The 19,022-nt window shown below is 42.2% G+C and overlaps 1 protein-coding gene and 1 non-coding gene across 6 annotated transcripts in view; one reads left to right on the top strand and one right to left on the bottom strand.

The window, feature by feature from the left end:
* DOCK2 (dedicator of cytokinesis 2) overlaps positions 1-2,692 on the top strand; it is a 509,152-nt gene extending 506,460 nt beyond the window's left edge. For all 5 annotated transcript variants that reach the window (XM_039483819.1, XM_039483820.1, XM_039483823.1 and 2 more), the window contains one exon: positions 437-2,692. In XM_039483819.1, the coding sequence (XP_039339753.1) occupies positions 437-511 (75 nt within the window). In that variant the 3' untranslated portion in view covers positions 512-2,692. The remainder of the gene's footprint in view (positions 1-436) is intronic.
* Positions 2,693-15,539: 12,847 nt separating this feature from the next.
* On the bottom strand, positions 15,540-15,703 carry LOC120371197. The gene has a single exon (XR_005584196.1). It is a non-coding gene; the product is annotated as a U1 spliceosomal RNA (small nuclear RNA).
* Between the last annotated feature and the right edge of the window lie 3,319 nt (positions 15,704-19,022).

A 19,022-nucleotide genomic window follows, 5' to 3' on the forward strand; every position in this document is an offset into this window, starting at 1 on the left:
TGAGTATATATTAAATTTGCCTCACAAAAGGCAGAGTACTGTACACGTGAATCAGCTTTACATTGTGGTCTCACCCAAAGTGAAAAGAACAAACAAACCAACCCTGTTTACAAGCCCAGTCAGGACTTAATAAAAGTTTAGAGCTCCATCCTACAATGACTTACTCATGTCTGTAAAGTCTTGTCAAGGGGATCACTCACATGAGTAAAGTTACGCATGTGCTTAAGGCTTTGCACTACGGGAGCCTTATTAAAAAGAAAAACCTTCAGGATTTGGCCCGTGATTTTTCTTCTGACTTGAATGTAATGTGCCACTGCTGAAGCGGGCGATGCTGAAAACCAGATTAAAGACACAAGCTAGTTACTGTATATGCATACAATGGGGTCCAAGCAAAACTGCCTTTTAACATATGGCATTCTCTTCCTCTTTTATGCAGCGCATGTCCAAACCACCTGAAGATGGAAAGCACTCCGGAGAGCGACGTTCTGAATCCTTATCCACAGAGCTGTGAATTCTTTCACTTACAAAACAAATCATTTCCCAGCAAAGAAACAAAACAAAAATCGCTAAGTGAGAGACTGTTTTTAAGCATTCTTCTTTGAAGAGAATGGCATTGACATAGTATTTGGATGATAGAGAATACATTCAAGTGTAATTCACACCTAAGGCTCTGTATAATTAATTAAGTATAATACGGATGTTAGGAGAAATTGAAAACACATAGTGATCATGAAACCTGCTGCAGTATAGTAAAAGGTATGCGTTAAAAATACCACAGTGATCTTCTTTATTACAGAAGTAAAAGGCAAGGTATGCTCAATGGGGATGAAATTCACTCCGGTGGAGAGAGCTGCTTGTGAGTCCTCTACATAGGTGAATCATAGGGCCTGTCTATACTACAGGATATGTTGGTATAACTTATGTCGCTTAGGGGTGTGAATAAGCCACCTCCTCAACCCCCGAGTGACGTAAGTTACACCAACCCTAAGTGCTGGTGTGGACAGCTCTATGTTGATGGGAGAAGTTCTCCCACAGACATAGCTACCGCCTCTCATGGTAAATACAGCTGTGCCGCTGTAGCCCTTCTAGTGTGGATGAGCCTTTATTTAATAGAAGACCTCAAAGATTCAGTCCAGTCCTACTCAAAGCACATGGAAGTTGCACCATTTACACCCATGGGAGCAGTATCCGACCCTTCCTGCAACACCATATGCTTGAAGATTTTTTCCAGAATGGCCTGTTTTGTATTGAAAACATTCCCCAGAGTTTATACACACACATGAGTTTATGTCAGTTCTGACTGTATGGTATAAGCAAAGCTGTATTTTCTGCTGTTCAGCAATAAAATGTTAAAGGTTTCTTTTATTTGCCTTGAATGTTTCTGATGGGAATCTCTCCAAATGTCCTAGTATAATATGTGTTAATCGTTTCTTACTGACAACAGCAGGAACTCTGCAACTCTGAGTCCCATTCTTTCCAAATGTAATTGATTTTCTGCCTCTCTGACACTCATGCGAGAGAGTTCAAAGATGATTCTTTGTTGCAATGAAACTAGCCAGCAGTGCAGTTCAGCATCTCACTATCTTTCTTATTACCTGTTTTTTTAAGGGAAATGCAGTTGTCTCAAACACAGAATAAATTAGGCTACTTAAAAGTTTTTTCATAAACTTACTTTATGAATTTTTCATTTGGCTTTATTATTGTCTCTGGTTGTTCCACACAACTGTCTAGGAAGGTGTGTGCTGATTAAATAATATGTTTTATGTGGGATGGGGCAAGGGGAACCCACCTTTGCCATGATTTTGGTTTGTTACAGGTAAAGGGAAAATGGGTGGAAATCAGTCAATCACTCCTTGCTTACTATAAAACTCAATGGAAGGAATCCCTTATTTTTTAAACCTCTTTATTATGTAAACACTTATACGCAGCATGAATAAATTATCTAATGAATATAGCCTCTTTCTGACGCAAGTTGTCAGTGAGAAACTGTTTTCTCAAATATGTTCATTGTTGAAATAATGAACATTTGGTTTCCGTTAGAATTCGCCAATATTTGCAGTTTTTGCTAATATTCCTGCAAATAAAACCTACTCAATAAAATCATCACAGACAGCAAAACCAAAAGGCTCCCAGCTATAGCCAATTCATTCTTTATCAGCAAGAGTATTTGCAGTATGGTTTAGCTGTGTTTGCCTAGCACTACCCTGCAGCACTGTAGTGGAGTGAGGACATAGAGAGGGAACAGAATGTTCCCCAAAGGAACCAATTCAGTCTAATGGGCTGCTCAGTGTGTGTGTGTGTGAAAGAGAGGGAAGAATGAATAGGAAGGTGAAAAGAGTAGGGTACGTATTTGAATATCATCCTAGCTTAAGGCGTTACTTTTTTTTCTTTTTCTTTTTATGCTCTTTGCAAATGAATTAAATAAACCCTGGTGGGATAAATGCAGCTTTAGGCACACAGGTATTAATTTTAGTGTCCATTGCCACAAAGTGGAATACATCGTTAAAAGCAAAATCCTGGTTTTATTCAGCATGGTGCGGAGGGGTTATTGAGCATCCGTAAAGATACCGCTTAAGAGGACACTTCCTTTGCTCGTTGTAGTGAAGTGTATGTTAGTGTTTGTTCTCAAAGGGCCTCCTGAAGTAAGGATGTAGCTCTTTCACCTAAGAAGAGCTGGGTGTGAGAGCTTTAATTAAATTACAAAGGAAAAAAAAGGGAAATTTGCAATAGAGCTGAGGGGAATAGAAGAGACTAGAAACAAAGAGCTTAGGAGGGTTTGGAGCCAGACAGAGCTTGTGGTTCCATTGAGAGTTGAACGGGGAGTGCAAGGTTCTGGTTAGGCTTTGGTTTAGGGTTAGTGTATTCACCTAAATTTGGGTTATTGCTGATTACGTACTCTATGTATCATCTGACTTTTTAAAACAAACTCTGTATTTGTGGATAATCTAAGCACTATAGCCAGATGTACAGACACTCTTCTCTCAACTTGTGTATTACATCATTTTTTTTAACATTAACTTTAATAAAAAATTTAATTTGGTTTAGGGGTGTGGCATTCAACTTGAACGTCAGTAGGGTTGGAAATGGGTTTAGGCCAGGATTCAGTTGTGGTTCAAGGCCGAACTAGGGCTGCTAAGTGCTTGGTTTAATTTCAAATGAACTGTAGTATTATGCAGTTTTGACCTAGAAGAGCATAAATGTCATAATTGTCCAGTTTCACAGATTTTGCCATCTTTGCCAAACAAGCCTTGGATTTTGGCTCTGTCTCAGGCCTAAAACCATTGGGGTTCAGTTCTGAGTGCTAGCTGAAGGACACTAACTAACACAAACTAAGTCACAGTTAGCTGGAATTGTAAAGGTATGGTGCATTTGGAAACCAAGCTTCAGCCATGCACAAGTATACAGATGTAACAGACACCTGACAATTAGTACAAGTAAATAACATGGTGAGAACAACAGGGGACATCCTGGGATAAGAAAACATAAGTGCGGCCATCTGGCAACTGCTGTTTTAAAATGTAAATCAGTACTGATTAGAGCCATTCCTGTCACAGGCAAAACGAGCCTCTAGCATATTGTGCTGGGGAAAATTCGCTCAAAGTCCGAGTCACTGGGCTTTATGAGGTGAAGTGCAGAGTGTTTGGGGAGCAGAAATCCACCCCTGACTTGGGCCAGGCTGCAGAACTGTTACTTCAGTGGAATAGCATGGCCGCTACCTCCTCTCTTCCCCAATCCTTAGAACAATGGATCCTGTAGCCTCTGCCCCAGTCCATCACCTTTCACTGTATATGGATGGCACAGATATCTGGGGGATCATTTGCTCCTCCACATGCAACCTAGCCCCAGACCCCCAAATACAACCCCAACATAGGCCCTCTGCACTATGTGGATTTTCACCCCAGTAGACATTAAAAATTGTTATTCTTCTAAACAGTACCAATTTGGAGTTTAAGGCCAGAAGGACTGAGCAGGTCATCTAGTCCAACCATACATCATCACCCAGCACCCGCACGCTAAGCCCAACAATGGAAATTAGACTAAAGTATTACAGCCGCTCAGGAGGCTAGACTATGATGTGTCATGGGGCTGGAGAAAGTAGGAGGGATCGAGGTCCCTGCAACAGCAGGGAAATGATTAAGTGAGATATACACAGATAATCCTGGCAAGTGAGCATACCCTCTCACTGCAGAGGAAGGCCAAAAAAACACCCAACGACCCAAAGGTCGCTGCCAAATGGAGCTGGGGGGAAATGCCTTCCCAACCCCCATATATGGCGATCAGTTAGACTCTGTATGTGAACAAGAACCAGCCAGGCAAGCACCTGAGGGAGACTGCTCAGTGCCACCTCAGAGCACCTCCACATCCAATATCCTATTTCCAGCTGTAGCCATCCCCGATGCTTCGGAAGAATATAAAAAATCCTTCCAGAATACATGGGGGGAGGGGTGGAATGGGTTCCTCCCTGACCCCTGCTGATGGGCAGCTGAAATCCTAAAGCATGAGCTTTAGGAACATAAGATGTAAACCACATAGGCCTTAGGGCTACTGAGCCCTGCCCTCCACCACCACAAGCAACCCTGACATACAGCTGCTCTCATAAAACTGCCATCTCTCTCTTAAAACTAAGTAAGTTGTTTGCCCCCACAACTACTGGAGACGGTTCCAGAATTTCACTCCTCTGATCATTAGAGCCCTTCTTCCAATTTCCAGTCTGAATTTCTTCATGGCCAGTTTACATCCATTTGGTTTTTTGTGTGCCAGCATTGTCGTCTATCTTAAATAGCTCTTCACCCTCCCTAGTATTTAGCTTCTCCCTCTAATGTAGCTACAGAGATCAATAATATCCCATCTCAGCCTTCTTTTTGCTAGGCTAAACAAGCAAGCTTACCAGTCTGCCAATAACTTGGTGACAAAATAAAGCAGCTCTGCATACAGTGTTAGCAGATTTTCCTGGACACATTGCTAATACAATTCATGAGCTGTAATTAAAGCAGTATATAAGTCTTTAAGTGCCGGAGATATGGCCAAGCAGGGCTCTCTCATGTTTACTCTTATCAGCCAAGTAATCAGGCTGCATACTGGGTATTATGTAGAGAATAGAACCCATTAGAATCAACAGCATGGAATAGTCCTCTGCCTTTCCAATGTTGTACTTTGAAATGAAGAGGCAAGTACGCGCCCACGATTGCCAACACAAGTAGGCTGACAGTGAATAATCTGGGCAACCTACCTTAATCCAGATGCCAGCAATGAGAAAAAAATAGCGATGTGGAGGTTTTGTCACCATTTGCTGCAGCCAGTACCCTGCTTTAGTGCTCGCAGGCATCAGCCAGCCACAGGGCTGGCCCACAACATTTTGGCACCTGAGGTGGAGAGCTCAAATGACTCCCCCTTTCCTCCTCGCTTGGGCCAAAACTTTGAAAGGTCTCAATTCTGCCTTCTTCCTGTTCTACTCCTCTCATGGTACTGCTCTGCTACCTACCCCCAATAAACAAGAACTAACAACTTAAAATGCCTTGTTCAAAAATTTTAAGTAACACTTAACTTTCAAACGCCTGAACAGAAAATGTAACTTTTCTTGTCTGCATAGTAAACACCGGCATTTTTATCCTTTTGAATAATCAAAGTGGTGCTTTCCGTGCCTCCTTGGTTGCAAAGATTTGAACTGCTTCCTGAAGGTCCACAGTCTGGGCTGGATCATGCTCTATTGCAGTGGTTCCCAAACTGGGGTTCGTGAAATGTTACAGGGGGTTCTTGGGGAAAAATTCCCTAATGGTGGACAGAGCTGTCCCTAGGGACCCCAGGCAGCACGGGGCCAGCAGCCCAGAGCCCCTGGACTTCCAAGAGCTAAGCAGATCAAAGCAAGCATATCTATCACATTGAGGAAATTTAAACTTGAAGACTCCTCATAAGAAATGGAAAGGGAGGTGGATATTTTTTGCTGTTTTTTAAATTAAATAGGCAGCTAGTATTGTTTTTAAAATTATTATGAAGAACAAGTTTAAGCTTTGTTGTAACTTGTGTTGTTTGCCTGGACTGCTCAAGACCTGAATGCTTGTGTAGGAGGAACTCTTTGAGTTGGCTTCTTAAATACCTTCATACTGTTTCACATCTGATATTCCTTGATGAAAAATGGGAGCCTTGTCTTATAACAGGCTTATTCAAAGAGATACAAGCTACAAAAGAGAGATCTTGGAAGACTGTTGCTGTTTTCATAATATAATAAAAATACTGTAATGATAAATAATAAGAAATAGTGTGTTATAAGCATGTCATAAAAACAAATTTCATATTTCCAAGATCACTGCTTTTATAGTTTATACTCGGGTAAAGGAGAAAATCTCTGAAAATATTAATTCTTAGGCGGGAGTTCGTGAGACTTGACATTTTAGTGAGGGGTTCACAGGTTGTTAAAGTTTCTGTTGAGATGGTTGCAAGGCTGACCAGCCTCTCCTGTGTTATTGTGATGCGTAGATGTGTTTTTATTCACTTCAGCTTGGAGAAGTTGCGTTCTCCACTTGCAACTGTTCCAGGAAGTGTTAGAAGTATGCGCAGAGCAACAGAAGCATTTGGAGGGTGGTCATCTTATCTGGAGGGTGGTCATATTATTCCAGAACAGCCTTGGAGTTGATCCTGCTGAAATGTATCTTGAAAGGGCTTTCAGTTCATCACCTAAATCACTCGCATCAATATCCCGCATGTCATCATGTCTCAACACTGTCTCTAATGGCCTGCATTACTGGTGTAGGTCTTCTTCGGGTATAGTGAGGAGTTTTGGAATATCAAACAACATCCCAAATACACTGCTGTGTTCCTTGAGCTGCATGAAACGTTCTTTCAACTAACTATATTGAACAATCTAGCACCTGGTTAAAGAATTCAACTTTGAATTATTGTTTGGGGTCTCTTATCCTGTGTCTCGTAATCAAAAATGTCTTCTTCTTTGGTGACTCTTGTATTCTTGAATGGGTGGGAAAATAGCTTCAGTGTGAAGTTCCTCTGCCAACTTCTGTGCACTCTTCAGAATGTTTTGAAATCTCTCATCTGACCGGTAAGACTGTAGGTATGACTTTGCTTTGTCCAGTTGTTCCATTGCTCCAGATATATCAAAGTCAACACCTTGAAGTCTCTTGCTTACAACATTTATTTCAAACAGTATGTTATGCCACAACATGAAGCCACACAGAAATTTGAAGTTATGTATGTTTCTGGTGATTTCATTTCCCTCTGCCACTGTTCTCCCACAAACAGTTCCTGTCATAGCATTATCTTCCATAATGGCAACTATGGCATCATCGATCTTCCCAGTTTGGTATTTGATAGGCTTTATCGCCTCCACTCGACTTCCCCATCATGTGGCACTCAGTGGTTTCAGCGTCAGAGAGCATGTTCCCAGATGTTGCTTCAAAATTTGCCATTGATGAGTTGATGCAGAGAAAAATACATAGATTCTTTGCATTACATTAAAAAAAATCAGCAGCCTCCCTAGAAGCTGATGCTGCATCACTGACCACCAAGTTCAATGAATGAGAACTGCATGGGACAAAAAAAGTTTGAGGGTTTAACTCTCGGATCTGTGTCTGCACTCCTCTGTTCTTTCCTCTCATGTTGGCACAATTATCGTAGCCCTAACCTCTCAGGTCAGCTATTGCAATTCCCATATCTTCCAGCCTTTTTAAGAAGCATATTTGTCATACCAGCTCCTGTACTATCATCAATGTCAATAAATTCTAGAAAATGCTCTCTGACAGTCACCATTGCAGGGATATTTTCACTAAGTTCTGTTGTTGTTACAAAATGCACCATTAAAGTCATTTATTCAGTATGGCTGATGTCAGGTGTGCAGTCCAGAATAAGAGTAATATCTTGCTAACTTCACATCTGCCACAATCTTCTGTTTGATTTTTGTTGCCAGTAACTGTATGATCTCATTTTGAATGGTTTTTCCAAGGTAGCAGTGTGTACATTTCTTCGGTGGTGACTCTTCTTAGATGATCCTGGAGTACAGCATCAAACTCAGCCATCAGCTCCACAGTTTTAAGGAAGTTTCCGTTGTTTGGCACATACAGAGGATCTGAAGTGCCACGCCGTGCTAGGTTTTGGGTAACAAGCATTCTCACAATGGCAATGAGCCTTTTCGGAACATTTTGCCAGTAAAGAGACTCTGATGCAATCTTCTCTTGATGCTGATCATCTATGGTGGCCTTTAACCTTAGTCTCATCTCAAGCTCTTTCCACCTATGGAATGCTCTCTGGTGATTTGCTGCCTTCTCATGACATGCCAGATTTCTAGCCAGATTTTTCCAGTCCTTTTTTCCTGTAGAACCCAATGTGTCTGGAACATTAGACTGGAAGAGTTTGCAACAAAAACAGTATGCAGCATTCTGGGGTTTTGAGTACATAAGCCATGGCCTCTCCACTTTGTCATCATTGGGAATTTCATGCCAGTAATGTGTTGGATGGAAACTTCTATTTTCATTGTCTTTGGGGAAACATGAAGTTTTTCACTTGCTGTGGCCCATGCAATACAAGGAAGTCTCTCAGGCTTCTGCTCAAGTGGGTCCACAGTCCTGGATCACCTAGACTTAAAGAACTAAACTCAGCAGCAGCTGTTTCTTGCGCCTCTGTCACACTCTTCTCTGATCTACACTTTTCTTCGGGAATGTGCATGGTTACATCCATTTGAGATGGAGATATGGATGCTGCAGTAGCTGCCAGGTCACCTGCACTCTAACTAACTGGAAGATCAGGCTTCTCCTCACCACTCACATCCTCACTGGGGCCGGAACATTTGTGTCTATGTATCTCAGGATAGCTCCTTCCTGCTTAGATAGAAGAGTTTCCTTTGCTTGCTTGCTTTTTCTGAATGCTGCCCCAGAGGGGCATTTTCTTCTTTCACTCATGATTGCTGTTCTGTGCCAGCTATAGTGGCTCTCAACACTCAATTGAAGGGGACAAATAAGCAGGCTGGTAGCAGGGCCTGAGAGAGGGAAGATATCAGCGTTTTAAGGGCCTAACTGGCTCCTACTACTTCAGTTGATTGCCTGTTCTCCTCAAGTGGGTTCAGGGAAGCAGCAGGAAACAGGAAGCTCCCTGAGAAGCTGGTGTTAATCAGACCAGGCTCCTGGGGGTGCTAGAGAGGTACATAAGAGGCTCCTCCTCTTCTCTCTCTCCCTGCAGCTCCTGCTGCTTTCTGTTATTCCCTCTCTCCTTTTCTCCTACCTGCCTGTTATGTCTCTTGTGTGCTGCTTCCTCCAGCACAGCACTCCACCATCTCTGTGCACCTAGAGCAGAGAGAATACATATGCACCAGCAGCAGACACAATTTTCTACACTCTGGGTCCTAGTGGTGAACCCCCCCAGTCTGGTACCTGAGGCAGCCGCCTCAGTTCACCTCATGGTAAGGCCAGCTCTGGCCAGCCACTTCACTGTTAAAATTGGCTGGTGAGCAGTTTCCAACCTGAGCTGGCAGGGGCCAATAGGCCTGTTTGGATTCTGTTTCTAGTTTTTGGGAGAACAGGGAATGACTAGACAGTCGAATGCTTTTGTGTCATGTTACAAAAGCGCTTGAAATGCTACCAATGGAATCAACAAGATGTACTGGGTTTCAAAGGCTGCACCTCTTTCCCCTACTTGAGTTTGTATTTGCAGCTTTTCCTGTGCTGCCTGAATTGGCTCTTGCTGGAGATAAGGGACCAAATCTTTCCATTTGAAATCACATTTGAAACCTCACATATCCTCCTAGGAGCTGATGAAAAGAACTGCTAGATTCTCTCCTGTCTGCTCCTCTGACCTTTGTTGCCCTCCTAGCTCAGGTGTGCAGGCCGTTTCCCCTCTCCAACCTTTCTCTATTAAGCTGCCTTTTCTCTCTCCTTTTGGTTTGCTTGTTTAACCCCATGGTCTTTTCCCCTTTTCTCAGTCCCTCTTTTTTCTTTTAATTTGTATTAAATTTATGATAGAAAAAAAGGGCAGAAAACGGGGAAAAGACCATGGCAGGGAGGTGGGGTGCAATTTAGATTGTCAGTGGTTTGGGGCAGGAAGTATTTATTTGCTGTGTGTTTGTACAGTGCTTATCACAATGAGGCCCTGTTCAGAGCTTCACCCACAGGACCATCCTTCCTTCTCTTCTCCTAGCTGAGTACCTTCTGCTCCCCATGCCGTGAATGAGTCTGGCCAGCAATGAAGAAAGCTCTTGACCATCCTCAATCATGTGGACAGTACAGAGCATTCTTGATCTACCTTAATCTGTTTGTGCACGTGTTTGTTCAACAGCAAAAACTACAGAAGCTGAGTACGGCATGTTACCACTTTGCCACGCTGGTAAAATGCCTCAGGGAATGTCTAACAGTTGGGTCATGCAGCAGCAGGTGGGGGTGAAAGAGGGACAAGCCAGCCCCCTAACCCTGCCACACCCTACTGGACCTTGATCCAGCCATGGATTCCTATGAGATGGCAAGATTAGGGTGATGTTGGGAAGATAGTGGGAAGTCCAAGGGTCCCAGGTGGATATGCATATGCTGATCTGAACAGGACATTTCTTACTCTAATCAACACTAAAGGTTAGTGTACACTTGGGAAAAGCCCCAGTACACCAGGTGGTCGCTGGTAATTAGTGTAGTGCCTGGAGCTGACCCCTTTGTCACAGGAGGGCTACATCCATTGCACTAAACAAGGTAAATCTGTGCTTCCAACCACAATGAGCTCAGATAATTACAGCTATGGGGATGGCTGGAGGAGGGCTGCTCCCCAGAGGAGACACCAGGTCTTGTGTTGCACCAGCAGGGGTCAGTGTTGGAGGAGAAACTATTTGCTGGCTGCTTAGAAGAAATCCCAAGTGATATTTTACCGTTTGGAGCCAGTCTGTCAAAAGGGATGGCAACGGCTTTAAAAAAATAACCTTGACTGTGTCGCTAACTCACCAGTGTTTAAAAGTACAGACTCATGCTGAGGAGACAGGAAGTTAGCTTCAGTGAAGATGGAGGAAGTGTTTCTCCCATTCATATAAATGGGAGAGGCTGTTGAAGGGGGTAGGTAAAATAATGTCGTGGGGCTGGGGAAAGAGGCTTTGTCTGAAATTCAGTTGTTTATTTACAGTTGTCTGACGTCCAAGATTTGTATGGAAGCTTCTCCATCAGCACTCCCTGGAGAGATGTCCTCACATGCCCTTCCCATTTAGTTGCAGACCTTCTCCCCCTGGGGATTAGGGGGTCGGAGTAGTTTTATGACAGCTAAATCCCTATCTCTTTATTCCAACTCCAGCCACACTGTAATCAACAAGGGATGTTTCTTTCTTAGAGACTGATCCAAAGTTCATTGAACTCAATGGGCGTCTTTCCATTGATTTCAGTGGCCCTTAAGGAAGGAGAACTGAAAACAAACTTCTGAGATTAATGCAAAACAGGACTGGGACATTTAATTTAATGTACAAATATATTCTTCAGGAAATGGGAATGGAGGCACAGGGTAGCTAATTTATCTCCCTGTACAAACACATGACCCTCTCTACTTAGAAATAAACCAGGCCAAGTTAATTTAAAGCAAAATATAATTTTCTCCTCTCTATGTCTTGAAACTTGTTTGAACAAATCATTCAAGGGCTCCTTTTCAAAACTGATTAAATGAGAGAGGGGGGGAATCTCTTTCCAACAAACTTCCTTCCCCTTCCCAGAAACCTGGCAGCCTTCATGAAGTAAGCACAAAGCCATCCACTGCCACAGGTATTTATTTATTTATTTATTATTTGCCTTTCAAAAGTGAGTTCTCTTTTGAGAGGACCTGGACTACTTTAGCAAGCATTTCTAAGATGAACACTGCGCAAAGTCAAGGTCTAACCTTGCCTCCCATCACCCCAGAGTTCTACAGAATAGCAGTGTTACAGTATTTGCTCCTCTATAATAAAAAGAGAGGTTGTTCTGTTCTCTATTGACTCAGGCTGTTACAATATTGTACTCTGATTTACTAACGTGACACTGAATGTGCTAAAGATTAACACTTTAAAAGAATAACTGCTCAGCAAACAAAGCTGGGATAAGTCGCGGCTTTTATATACTTGATAATGCTGGGCGAAAGCTAGCCTGAATTCCTGACTGGAGCAAATAGAATGGTTTAATCCAGTTGCTCTTTGGACAGAATCATCACTAATGTTCCCTTGCAGTTGTTTTTTCCAGGCGGCAGACAGCACTGAGCCACAGTGTGCCATGAATTGTCTTTCACACATAAGGAAGGGGGGGTTGTTTTCTCTTAAACTGGGGCTGTGCTGTATGTATAGTATCTTTGCAAATGATTTCCTGAGCTTTAAGGTCAGATCTCTAAGTTAGGTACATGCTGTCACATACATACAGTTGTGCACACCTCACTTATAAACACAGATATCCAAAATCTACATGCTAATCAGGTGTCTTCATATTAGGTACATAACTGGGTATGTACATTCAAAAGCAACTCATTTGCTTGCATGTTAACATGAACAAAACAAGGTGCAGGAGCTTACCAGTTTGGCTGGTGTTAGATTGTTATTGGGATTGAGGCCATGTGGTGAAGTGACAGCATGTGGTGGGGAGGGCACAGGGAAGAGAGTGTATCCGTAGGGAGCCCCTGTCCCTAGGCAGCAGGCCCAAAGCCAGCCAAATTAACGGGTATGTGGGAGTGTGAAGTGAGGAGCAGTGCAAGGGAAGGGACTTTGGGCTCTTCCCTGGCTAGTGACTATGGAGCTCAAGGCAGGGAGGGGGAGCTGACAAGGACATTCTCTTTCCTCTAGGTTCTGGCTAAGGGAGAAGTTTCCCTTCACCTGTGGAGGAGAGAGAAGCAGCAGGCTTCTCCTTTCCCCTCAGGCCCCTGGAAGGAGGGGAGGCAACAGGACCAGCAAGGTCACATCTTCCTGTAGTAGAAAGAAGGCAGATAAGGGGCTTCCAGCAGGAAGAATTGTTCTCACAGGGCTGCTTTTTGCCTACTGGTGGGAAGAACCAGTGCCCCCCAAACTCTCAAGCTTCACCACCTGAAGATTCTCTCACCTGTTGCATTCTATATCACCAGGCAGTTAATAAGCAGGAGGGCAGGGAGAGCTGAGCTCCCTCAGGCCCATCAAGACAAAGGTGAGTTAGTCTCTGTGAAGGTGTAAATAGTATTAATAGGACAGTCTATCCCAAAGTGGGGGGCTTTATCTTCTCTGGCCTCAACATTTAGAAAGCAAGGAGGAATCTGTTCTCTCAATCAAACCATTACCTCTGCTTAAAACCAAAGACAGAAGGGATTAGCTCAAGGCCATTGGGGGAATGTGACTCAGTGCTGGATTATCACTCATAAATCTACTAGCCCATTCTAGGTCTGTTTAATTTCTGTGGCTTGTAACTTGTAAATATGCCTTTATGGAAAGTTTTTCTCAGAATGTCTGGTAGATCAAGTGACTGTTTATTTCCATAATATTTGTAGTTCAGAAGGGAGCAGGTGGTAAAGAAGAGAGATCACTTTTCTGACTGATGGAGTTGCATTGTATATACAATTCAACGATACAATTTTATGTCCTGATTCTATAAATCCTTATGTAGGAGAGTATCTTTATGCACGTGACTTCAATTGCACTAAGCATGTGCATGAGCACTGGCTGAGCTGAGCCCTGAGATTGTATAGAATCTTTTATACAAGCTGTAACTTAAAACTCCTTATGGAGTTAAGTAAATACTCTTAGAAATGAATAGCAGCTAAGGCAGAGAGAAGTTAAGAGACACAGGCAAGGAAGAAAAGATGTTGTAGTCCACACACACACACAGCCCAGAATTTTAAAGCAATATTACTCAGGTTGGACTACTTGCCTGAGTAAAGTTTGATTGAAATGCAATTTACTTCAATACATTTTCAGATGTTGCCACTAGAGGGTGATATTTAGCCACAATATTAGCCACCCTTGTATTAGAGCAAATACAAGCAAGTTATTTGTCAAATATTGTGGCTCTGCGGACAGAACATAAGAAAAGTAGAACTTTCATTGCTTGTTTTAAATGCATGCAACTATTTTGCTGCATTTTAGAATGAGAGTTCCATTTAAGTTTTGGGGGAGGGGGGTTGTTTTATTTTAATTTACATGTTTGGCAAATACCCAGACAATAAAAACCTGTAATTCTTCAGCATAAGAGAGTTGCTTGTGGTGGCAATAAAATTACCAGTGGATTTTTCTTCTCTCTCTAAACCTTACTATATAAAACTCATTAAAAAAACCCATAAGGCAGTTTAAAGGCTCTTGAAGGATTTCTGGCTAAGAATGAAGATGTGTACAGATTAATTTACTCAGGCAACACAGTTAATATTCACACAGATGCTGTAATTGATCTTAGCACTGCTCGTCTGGGTAGTCAACAAATATTAAGAGTGGCAGGCGTACAAGCGTGATCAAATATTCTGAAACAGGCAATCATTTCCCCTTTTTGGAGGTGGCAGCCGCATTGAGGCTGTCAAAGTATGATGGAGTGGAATATTCAATATGCACATTAATTCCTTCTAATTAAGAGAGTTTAGATTATACCCACCAGAAAGAGGAAAATCCACATGGGACCTCCTTGTAGAATCTCGTGTACTGGAAGAGCGAGTTTTCTCTTCCCCATGGAACTGACTACAGTTCCATCCCTAAATCCAACTGATCTAATGGGATCAAGAAGCAGCCAGCACGAGGACCTGAACTGCTAGCTTTGCAGCATTAATAGCAAAGACCCAAGGACTACTGCATGCACCATGAATTTCATTTTTCAGCACATGCATTTCTGGGAATAATGTTTTCAGGTTTCTTCATCTGTGGTATTTTATTTTACATTCACCAAGTCTTTGATGGTTTGCAATGACCTTGAGAAGCAAGTGTTTTCTTTGGCTATCTCCTGCTGATTTTTCTTTTGATGGTCTAATATATTTCCTTCGTGTAGACACTTGCTGGAGAATTAGTGGAATGCTATTCCCAAACAAAGGAAGACGACCTTTAAAAAAGTGCACAGCTGTATATCAGATAGTTGTCTTTAGATAATGACACAGTATGGAGGGATATTATATTCTAGGGAAGCGACTTCTAGAGTGCAAGGAGTCCCTAAATGCATCTGGAAAATGCTGGATGGCCCAGTACACTGAATTGCAAGTTGTTTTGTTCTTTTCTTTCTTTTCACACCTCTTGTCTTTTTCCCACATCTTTCATCTGTGATGGTATTTTGTAGCCTTTGCAAATTCATTCTTTAACAGAGCATTGAGTGGTGATGATAAACCATGCTTGGGGTTAGCTGAATTATATTTACTTGTGTGGAGACTGAGACAGCCTGAATGTGCATTCCTTCAACTTTGGCATATTTCCATCACTATATTTAATCATTTTTAAACATCTCAGTTCTAAGTTGGGTTAACTAAGCTCCTGTTACATGCAATCACTTAAGCTAATATTCATATTCCAACACTACCAAATGCTACGTCTACACAGCAAAAAAATTACCCACAGCAGAGAGTCTCAGAGCCAGGGTTGACTGACTCATGTCGCAGGGCCTGTGCTTTTTTTTTTTCTTTTTCTTTCTTTCCAGGGGAGAGTGTGAACGCAGTCCCCCACTATCACAAATTATGCAGTCGAGTTTCCCGCATTTGGGGAAATCGCAGGGGTCAGCACACCCGCAGTGCAATGGATGAGCCTCACCCTGGGAAAACCACCTTCGTGATCATGGTATCTCCCCTGCTGCAGAGCTAACAATAGCAGTGTAGATGTTCAGGCTTCAAATTTCCTCTTGGACTGCAGGCACATTATCCACCCCAGCAGTGGCTGCATTTCAGTGGTACTGAATGTAGAGCTTCAGGATGAAATGTCCTGTTTTAAGGAGGTTTGTGGAAATATGCCATATCTTAGCGTCATCAGGCATTCAGATAATCAGGGATGTTCGTTACAGGCAGCCTGCTCAGCAAAAGGGAGGTGTTGGGAAGCTTTGGACTGGCAGAGCACTAAAGTTTGGCAGGATGAGAGGAGCGTGGCAGGAGCTGAACTGCAGGCCTGTGGAATTTAACCACTCTACAGGAACTTAGTGTCAGCCCTGCAGAAGTCAAGAGTGTCATTTAAGATAGCACAAGAGTGAAGCTTCCAAGCACAACCCCTCCAGAGAGCAACCTTTGGTTGGCCAGGACTTTCAGTTAATTAGGGTTTGGACAATCAAGTGTATTCTACTAGTAAGAAAACACTTATGTGAAACATGACATGTTAACCAGAGACTCTGCATTAAAGCTTAGTGCGTTGTGATTTTTAGAATCAACATCAACAATGCTGTAACTCTATCATCTACCCTTAGGCCATGTGTACATTAGGAGCTCTTGATGGGTGTTGGTATGCTATACCAGCAAAGCACTTCTGGTATGGCACTTGTACATGCTCAGAGCTCTAGCTTATAAGCACATACCCTCAAATGAAAGACAGTTATACCAGTAAAAGCACAGCTTTGCCAGGATAACTGCATCTACGCTAGAAGCGCTGTGCTGCCACAGCTATTTTAGTCAGAGATCACCTTTCATCACACATGATATAGCTATGCCAGCAGAAGTCTGTAGTGTAGGCATCACCTTAGTGCTACGGGACAGCCAGGACAGTATTTGGACTCTCCTCAGGCTTTTACTTTATTTGCTTTGTACACTGTGATACTTTGCTTGCTTGCTCGCTCACACGTCATATCTGGTTAAGCTCACGGGCAAGATCCATTCTTGGCCAGCTGCAGCATGCTGGGGTTCTGACCTTGCGGCAGTGTGCTGCCTTGCAACTTCATACAGCTTAGTTCACTGAAAGTTTTACAACCTCCTTGAGTCTCTGGTTGCACAAGTGACTTTTTTCTTTTCTTGCAAAGCCTGGCATCCTTTCAAAGAATGTATATGCCAAACACTCATTTCAGTGTATTTAACTGTAAATAAGCACACAACACTCCAGGGAATAAGCAATTAGAAACTGCTCATCACAGCCCATAGTGCAGCAGGCTGAACTTTTATTACCTGAAATGAAAAACCCAAAATGTTTCAAGTCCTGCATGCAGGCACAGTAATACAGAATTAGCAAATTCTTCACGTATTTTGTAGCCATAGGGGAATTAGTTTGTAGGGTCTAACATTTTCCATCTATTTCACACTAGATCTTAAGTACTGATTAGTTTTTCAAGTGGCTCTCGTACAAGCAATGCTTTTTCCAGCACTCAGTTGAGTAAGGATTGTTTGTAGGATAAAATTTGTGGGATTGCAGAAGGACTTTTAATATATATTTATACATTACTGGATTCACCAGGAAACTTGCAAGCGATTTTTCTCAGCATTTTACCAGGGGTATATTAGGATTTTCACAAATTGAAGATTTGTTGCTAGTTAACTTTGGGAACATATAATTCATGAGGGCAAGTGTTCACTTTTTTCCCCTCACTGAAAATGGCTTGCTGTTTGTTTTTAAATTCAGCCCATTCTTCTTCTGTACTGCCAGCCACATAGGAAAGTCTGAGGACTACTCCGTATCTGCGGCACAAGATTGCCTGTTTTGTGTGGCCTGTCCCATGTTTATATGGCTTCTTATCCCCTGGCAAGTGTCAATGGAACTGTTCAAATCAAAATATGGACTTGTTTGTCAACGCTTGCTCCTATTGGGAATGGCTTAAAAATCAAGGCCAACCATGGAAGCAAGTAAAATAATAGGCCCATTCAAAAATAAGTGATGCTGCTGGACTAGAAGTTTGGCTTCCCTGCATTATAGTGTATTCCTGTATTCTTCAGCTACTACTCTGAGCTTCTCTAGTCACTGCCATCCAAGCATTTAAAAGCACTTTACAAGCATTACATTAGTGAAACTTCCCAACACCCTTATGAAGAAATGGAGGCTCAGTAAGTTAAGTGACTTGGCCAGAGTCACATAATATATCTGTGGCAGAGCCAGGAATTAGAAACCAAATGTCAAAGGCCAGACTTCTCATTAATCACATGAACCCAGTGCCATCTAAAAGTCATCTTAACACAGCATGCTTTAAATACGTTCTTTCATTAATAAGGACTTTCACATGTCTTTGAATCAATCAAGTAATACATGCATTACTCAGGAGGACTATATTTCCAAAGAATGTGGGTAGGTTTCTGCGAAGTATTGATGAATACATTTAGAGATAAGAAAAAAAATCTAAATCTTATTGATTGCTTAGTCCCTGGAGAGAAAGTACACTTGGGGTTTTAACCCCTAAGCAAGCAATTTAACAATCTAAGGGCTAGCTACACACTGGCAAAAGAGTTTGGGGGTTGCAACTCTATTTTTCCTTCTTTGTACATACAAGCTGCCAATTAAGATTTTTTTTTTTAACAATTTCTGATTTTAAGGGACCAGTTGTATTTATAGAGTTCTAAACAAAACTCTTTAAATGTATGATGGAATAGGAGCTTTGTTGAAAAGTGTCTCTCTTCTTCCTGGAATTTCTGTTAAGGAGGTTCTAAGGGCAGATGATCTCCTGATCAGATAACCCCTGAGCCACACAGGGCAGATCCTTGACCCCATGCAGTTCAGCTTGCAGAATCAGGCCAGAGAACGTAGTGTTATGGAGGAAGCAGCAAATATTATTGCCAACCACTTCTCACCTAGGGGCAGTTATTGCACATGGTTTGAGTAGTTTTTACTCAAGTGAGTAATCTCACTGAACTGAGTGAGACTGATCACATGAGCAAACATTTGCAGAACCTGTCATTTTCTGAGTGCCTGTAAATCTAGAGGGAATTGTATAGTAGCAGGCAGTTAAAACTTAAAATTACAAAGGCAAAGAAGATACGACCTTTTATGCTGTACCTATTGTTTACTGCACAATGAAAATGCCTTTTGCATCTTAAAGTGCTATACACAGCTGGACATAATGGTTGCCCTTTAAAAGAGATGCACTGCAAGCTAATATTGTATTGTAAAAGGGTAGGAGAAGGTGGCTTTTACTTTGGTTATGAACTTTAACTTCAAAGCACGTTAAACTTTTTTGTGTCAGTCATATTAGTGGAAAATTCCTCCATTCATTAAAAAAGATAAA

Source organism: Mauremys reevesii, linkage group 8, assembly GCF_016161935.1.
Source record: "Mauremys reevesii isolate NIE-2019 linkage group 8, ASM1616193v1, whole genome shotgun sequence".
Lineage (NCBI taxonomy): Eukaryota > Metazoa > Chordata > Testudines > Geoemydidae > Mauremys > Mauremys reevesii.